Source organism: Microtus ochrogaster, linkage group LG8 (assembly GCF_000317375.1).
Source record: "Microtus ochrogaster isolate Prairie Vole_2 linkage group LG8, MicOch1.0, whole genome shotgun sequence".
Lineage (NCBI taxonomy): Eukaryota > Metazoa > Chordata > Mammalia > Rodentia > Cricetidae > Microtus > Microtus ochrogaster.
The window spans coordinates 1,571,656-1,578,671 of NC_022033.1; the positions used below are offsets into that span (position 1 = coordinate 1,571,656).

The following is a 7,016-nucleotide window of genomic DNA, read 5'->3' on the forward strand; positions in this document are numbered from 1 at the left end:
GTGTCCCTCATCTACCAAACACAGAGCCACCAACTGTCACTTCCAGGACTGTAGCCAGCTCTGGGAGAGCTAGAGCCCAGGTGGACCTGTGAACAGTTTGGGAGCCCATCTTCTTCCTGGTTTCTGTCCCCACACCATAGATGTCTTTGCTTGGTGAGTTCCCGTGGCCACCACGGCCACTGTGTGGCACAGGATCCACTGCCCTTTTCCCTACTCCTAGCTCAGCCTCCAGAAGTCAGTCTGTCCAGTACTCTGACCCCATGCAGTTTTTACCATTAACCCTTTCACCATCCAACCTTTAGCCATTCACTTTCTGCCCCTCCCCCTGGGCAGCCCCTCACAGAAAACGCATTTGCCCCACACTTGAAGAGCTCTCCTCCTTTTCAGCCCAAGCCCCTACTTAAATCAACCTTCTCCCCAACTCCTCTACCTACAGGCTGGACCCAGGAGGGCAGTAGAGCTTCCCAACCCTCCTGTGACTAGTGCAGAGTGGCCAGCGCACAAGGAGCCATGGACAGCTTCATGGAGTCACTGAACAGACTGAAGGAGGCCCATGAGAAGGAGGTTCTGGGTAAGTGGTTAATAGAAGGCTCCCCTGTGCTCATAGGAAGATGGTCTTGGGGGTCTGGGCAGGTTAGGGAACTTCCAGGATACCCCTTTAGTACTCAGTAGGTCTGTCTGAAAAACAGAATCCTGACCAAAGGACACAAGTTGCACGGTGTCCAGACTCGGCCTGGAGCACTTCCTCATCCAGAATGTTTTCAGACCACACCCCATGATGTGAACCGGAAGAGGGACCTATTCAGAGATCACCATCAACACCTCATGACCACAAGCTGCATCCAGCCCCCAAGCACGGCCCTGCTGTGTCTTCTCAGAGGGCTAGCAGCTCCAGCACAATATCTCCTAACTCGGAGGGAGAGGCTGCCCATTCTAGAGCTCCTAAGGCCATAGGAAGTGTCTAGGGCACTGAACAGACACTCCCTCACCCTCCAGCCCCTGCTAAGTTCCCCAGCCATCAGGGTGCCCTCCACCCACCTCATTACAATTCCAATTCAGTCCTGGGAGGCCTTCCAGGAAGAGCCAACTGAAAGTCGAGGAAGCCAGACACTCCCCCAAGCCTCAGGGAAGAAGCCAGGCTGTCCTTCTGAGAACCCCCAGGCCTACCCAGGCTGGGTTCAGTCTCACTGGATCCCAAAGAGGTGTGTCAGTGAGAACTTGCTCTGAAGGCCTGTTGATTGTACATCTAATGTTTCAGGAAATGTCCCAGAAGCAACAGAAACAATACCTGGCCACGTGTGCCTGGGGATACAAGCTATGGTTAATAGGATTTCATCTTGAGAGGTGAAGAGCCAGCACTGACCAAGATGAGAACACTCCCTAAAGAGGGGTGGATCTTCTTTTGGCAGTTGGTTTGGGCTGTCAGACAATCTTCACCATACCTAAGAGACTTGGTTGGTGGATATACAGGAACTCAGGGTGGGGCAGAGGCTGCTGAACCCTGGGGGCAAAGAACTTGTTGCTGCTGAGAGAGTAGGTGGCTAGACCCACCCTAAGATCGAGCTGCTCTGAAGACCGAACAGAACCTCAGTAGAAGAGAAAGACAGGTGCCAGTTCTTTCTGTTCCACTCCATGTACCCAGTAGACACTGGCAGGTCCTGAAGTTAGGGGTGTATCTAGCTTCCCCTCCCTAACACTAGCACTACCACCCCTCCAAAAATAGCCACTCTTGGATGCTCTGCTCCTGCCAGGTAGCCAACCACTTCCAGGACCAGGGTCTCTGTCAACCGCTAATTAAATGCTAAGTTAGGGACCCCGGCCTCAGTTCAGGAAGTCAAAGCATTTGGGCCGCAGGTGCAGATGGGGTGGGTGTCAGTGAGCAGGAGTCTGGAGAGGATCCCATGTGACGACCAGGGCAGGAGTTGCCACCTCAGGCCTCAGCCCTACCGGTGCTGTGGGAAGCATCTGGACCTGACCTGTACCTGTCTATCTTCTCTGCTAGGCCTGCAGAACAAGCTTCTAGAACTGAACTCAGAGCGGTGCCGGTGAGTCAACCCAGCCGAACCAGCAGAGCAGACAGGAGGGCAGCTGTTCCCACAGGCCATGGCCACCCACACTGCCCCCAAGGGGGCAGGGAGTCTCTTGGCCAGGTGACACTGTTTATGTGATAGAGCTGGGACTAGACCATTGAGATGTTAGCCCCAACGGGTCTGGCGTGGCCCTCCACTTGGAGACCCAGTGAGACCAAAGCCCCTGTCACAGTACTTATTGTGGGTCCCAACGCATAGCCTCAATTGCTGGTGGCTGACCTGCAGGTCCCCTTCCTGTGTCCCATCTCTGGCTAAATGAGTGACTCTCAACCTTCCTAACACTGTGGTCCGTTAACACAGTTACCCCTCATGTTGTGCTGACCCCCAACCATTAGATTATTTTCTTTTTTTCTTTTTATTTATTTATTTTGGTTTTTCGAGACAGGGTTTCTCTGTAGCTTTGGAGCCCTTCCTGGAACTAGCTCTTGTAGACCAGGCTGGCCTCGAACTCACAAGATCCGTCTGCCTCTGCCTCCCGAGTGCTGGGATTAAAGGCGTGCGCCACCACCGCCCGGCTACCATAAGATTATTTTCATTGCTACTTCAGAACTGTAATTTTGCTATTATTAATGGATCATAATGTAGATATCTTTGCTTTCCGATGATCCTTATAAAAGGGTTGTTTGACACCACCCCCCACACACACCAAGGAGTTGCGATCCCCAGGTTGAGAAACAATGGACTAGACCAGGGTCCATATGTGCTGTAGTTAAGGTAACAAGAAGACAAGATAGGCCATAAGAACAGTTCTATCTGAGGGTGTGGAACTGAGCCCCATTTGAAGGGTCACACTCTAAGGCAGATCCCTTACAGGGAGCTGCTAAGGGGGGCCCCACCCAAACCCGGGCTACGCTGGCCATTCAGACCAGTGTTCCACCTCAGCTGTTTGCCACACAGGGATGCACAGAGAATAGAAGAGCTCTTTGCCAAAAACCACCAGCTCCGGGAGCAGCAGAAGGCACTGAAGGAGAACCTGAGGGTGCTAGAGAACAGGTGAGGGTCTCCCTCCCAGAGTCAACCTGGGGGCCTTTAGCACAGACCAAGCCAGACAGGTGTCTCAAAGCCAGGCTTTGCAGAACCTTAAAAGAGAAAATCCTTCTCAAACTTAATCGCACAGGGGATGCTAAGCCCTCAGCAGGAGGCAGGCCTGGGGGACCATGGACCACAGTTTGGAAAGGCAGGACATGTCCTGGCAATGGGGCATAAGAAACCAAATGTCTGCCTCAGTGTGACTTCTCCTATCCCTAGGCTGAGGGCTGGCCTGTGCGATCGCTGCATGGTCACCCAGGAGCTGGCCAGAAAGAAGCAGCTGGAACTGGAAAGTGCACACCTGCAGAGCCTGCAGCATCTCTGCATCCTCAGTGAGCCACACCCACAGGCCGGGGACCCCAGGGCCCGGTCAGCCCACACAGAGCCACAGGGAAAGGAGGAGGCATGACTCCCAGACATCACACCAGTTCTTGGGCCAGGGCATCCCCACTCTCCTGACCTCCCTGAGGGAGCTCTAGGGACAAGCTGGAGTGTTGACCTCATCCTTCTGCAGACCGCGGGCAGAGGTTCACTCAACACCGTCCCACAGTCCACACCTACAGCCAGTTTTATACTCCTGCCTGCTATGAGCCAGACTAGAGCAAGACAATGAGAGCCTCTCTGGTGCTGTGGGAGTCCCGTCTCCATCCTGCCCCATGACCTCGCTAATCGCCCCACCACTCTTTGCAGCCAATGAGATGAATGGGCTGAGGGAGGAAAACAAGATCCTGAAGGAAGAAATGAAGCTGCTTCGGAGCCTGCGGTGAGTGGGGCAGCACAGGCCCAGACGCTGGCTCAGCAGACCCGTGTCCTTAGAATCCCGCCCCACAGGGTGTCCTGGCTGTCCCAGTTCTGTAGCTTCTGTATCCTCATCATCGGCCTCGTGTCCTCTCCAGAGACAAGGCTGCACCCCAGGCCTGGGAGGGCTCCTCAGAGGCCACATCACCCATGCCGCAACCCTCACCTGGGAACCTGAAGGGTGCCCCCAAGAACCCCCCAGGAGACCCGGAGGAGGCGGAGGAAGAACAGCCAGGCACAGGTCCATGGGGTTAGCGGGAGGCAGGGAGATTGGGCACCTGGGGGATCCCACAGTGTCTCCCTAGCTCCTTGTCATTCTTCTTCCCACAGATAAGGTGTCAAGCCACAAGACTTCCCCAGTGGCCAGAATTTCCCCAGCTGCCAACCTCCCTGAGCCACGGGCCTTGGACATGGTGAGGACAATGGTCTTGACCCCTGACCCCCCCCCAACACTCAGTACCATCCTGACAAGTGGGCTGGCCCCATAGTCCTGCCTTGTTCAAGGTACTTTGTGCCAACTTGACACCCATCAGGCCTGTCCCCAGGCCAGACAGGAACACTGAGCTTCATGCAAGGCAGGGGAGGCAACCCCGGGTGAGATGACCTGCCAGGCTGACCCACCCACCCTGTACAGAGCCCTCAGTGCATCTCCAACCAGCTGCACTCAACAGTAGCTGTGGTGCGGCCCGGCTCCCGGGCCTGCCCACCGGACAGTGGCACCGCCAATGGAACACCCCCACCGCCAACCACCAGAAGCAGCCCACCCAGCCCACCATACGAACATGGCCTCCCTGTGGACAGGTGAGGCTCTACCCACCACTGTGAGCAACGCTCTGCTTCTGCCCCATAGTAGAGGCAGGATACTGGTAGACACCTTGGCTCGGGCACTCAGAAGACCTAGGTAAAGCTCCAGTCTCGTGGCCTAGCAGAGCCAGTGGAATTATAGGAGATGGACAGGGGGATCAGACACTCTAGGTAGCTGATGCTCCCCCCACCAGATATTGTAATTCACTTTCTGTTGCTGGGATAAGCAAAAACTCTGACCAAAAGCTTACACAGCCTAGGAGTGTCTGCCCAGAGACGGTGCCACCCACCATGGGCTGGGCTCTCCATCAATTAATAATCAAAACAATCTCCCATGCATCAACCAATCAGATCTAGGCAGCCCGTCAACTGAGACTCTCTTCTCCTGAGGCTGCCTCAGCAATTAAAGCTAAAGACACAGGAGGAGGCATAGGACCCAGTGTGTTCATGCTCTGGGTCCTTTTTGACCAAATCTGCCACCTTCTTCTATACATAGTGGCCTCCAGAGAGGGCATGAGAATCCGCCCTCTCCCATGACCATGTGACCTCAGGTGGCTTGTCTGACCATCCATGAAGTGAGGTGCCTATTGTCTTCCCTCTTGGATCTCACTTAGCCAGTCACTCTTCTCTTTCCCCTAGCTTCCTGCGGGCCTCTCAGCCATCAGCCCTAGCCTATGAGACGCTGAAGCGCTCCCTTCAGACCGATCGCCTCTGCCTCCTGAATCGTCACCTGTCTCTGCATCTGCAAAGCCCCCACAGGAGCCCCCCGGCTCCTGCTACAGCTGCCAAAAGCCCCCTGCTCCAGGGCCTGAAAACTAGAGAGGCAGAGGCATGGGAGGAGCCTGGCGCCCTGATGGGCATACAGGACCCACGGCTGGAAGGAGCATTGCACCTGCTGCTGGTTCAGCAGCAGCTGCGGGCACGGGCACGGGCACGGGCAGGCAGTGCCAGGTTGAGGGTCCCATCCACACAAGAAAATATGCCATCTTCCCCACCAGCTGTTTCAGATTCTGAGAGCTCTGAGAGTGAGGCCCCCAGGACAGCTTTGAGCACAGAGGCCCAGCCTGATGGGTGGCATCCGCAGTCCACAAGCCAATGTAGCCCCCCAAGGAAGGAGATACATGTGACCACTCAGGACTGTCCCCCAGACAAGCCTCTGGACCTCTCTGACCGGGGACGGTGTCGGGACAGCCTCAAATCCACTAGCCAACCTTTGCCACTCAACACCACAGTTGCCCACGCTCCCAGCCCCCAGCTGCCCACCTTGTCCAGACCTGTGATTCACAGCCCCCATACTCTCAGCAATGGCAACACACAGGCCAGAACTCAGGAGCCTGAGGAACACTCTGCTCCCAAGGTAAGGGTCTCAGTTCTGGCCTTACTCTCTATGCCATTGCACTACAGAATGGCATTCACATCTCCTTGGGCTGCCTTCTCTCTGCTGCACCAGTTTGTGCCAAAGAGCAGCCTAACGGTCCTGTTCACACTCGGAAAGGACTGAATATCCACCTACTACAGCCTGAAGATGGAGTTGGCTCAGGGACACACACAGACAGACAGAGACACAGAGAGAGATACTCAAACCGTTAATTTGCCTCTCCTAGGACACCTCACACCTTCTCCCAGGGACCCATGCCAGCCTGACCTCTCCTGGAAGGACAGCAGAGGAGGCTGGAGGAAAACCAAGGCCAGTACCCCACTTGCAGAGACCTGCCATTGATGGGACCACAGGTGAAGTCAGCACTCAGAGAACCAGTCCAGTGGGAAGGGATGTGCAGTGGGAACTAGTGTACAGTGGGAAGGGATTGCAGTGGGAATGGATGTATAGAGGGAAGTGATGTGCAGTGGGAACTGATGTGCAGTGAGAAGGGAATGCAGTGGAAAGGGATGTGCAGTGGGAATGGATGTGTAGAGGGAAGGGATGTGCAGTGGGAACAGATGTGCAGTGGGAACGGATGTGCAGTGGGAAGGGATGTGCAGTGGGAACTAGTGTACAGTGGGAAGGGATGTGCAGTGGGAAGGGAATGCAGTGGAAAGGGATGTGCAGTGGGAATGGATGTGCAGTGAGATGGGATGTGCAGGAAAGGGATGTACAGTGGGAATGGATTGCGGTGGGAACGGATGTGCAGTGGGAATGGATGTGCGGTGGGAAGGGATTGCAGTGGGAAGGATGTGCAGTGGGATGGGATGTGCAGTGAGAAGGATGTGCAGTGGGATGGGATGTGCAGTGGGAAGGGATTGCAGTGGGAAGGATGTGATGTGCAGTGAGAAGGATGTGCAGTGGGATGGGATGTG

The 7,016-nt window shown here is 55.3% G+C and overlaps 1 protein-coding gene across 1 annotated transcript in view; it reads left to right on the plus strand.

Annotated features, from left to right (window-relative positions):
• Positions 1-510: 510 nt before the first annotated feature.
• Positions 511-7,016, plus strand: part of Rbbp8nl (RBBP8 N-terminal like) — a 12,768-nt gene continuing 6,262 nt past the window's right edge. Inside the window, exons 1-10 of the mRNA XM_013352062.1 lie at positions 511-571; positions 2,003-2,045; positions 2,988-3,083; positions 3,339-3,451; positions 3,810-3,882; positions 4,016-4,158; positions 4,248-4,330; positions 4,552-4,718; positions 5,361-6,078; positions 6,326-6,452. Of these exons, the coding sequence (XP_013207516.1) occupies positions 511-571; positions 2,003-2,045; positions 2,988-3,083; positions 3,339-3,451; positions 3,810-3,882; positions 4,016-4,158; positions 4,248-4,330; positions 4,552-4,718; positions 5,361-6,078; positions 6,326-6,452 (1,624 nt within the window). The remainder of the gene's footprint in view (positions 572-2,002; positions 2,046-2,987; positions 3,084-3,338; positions 3,452-3,809; positions 3,883-4,015; positions 4,159-4,247; positions 4,331-4,551; positions 4,719-5,360; positions 6,079-6,325; positions 6,453-7,016) is intronic.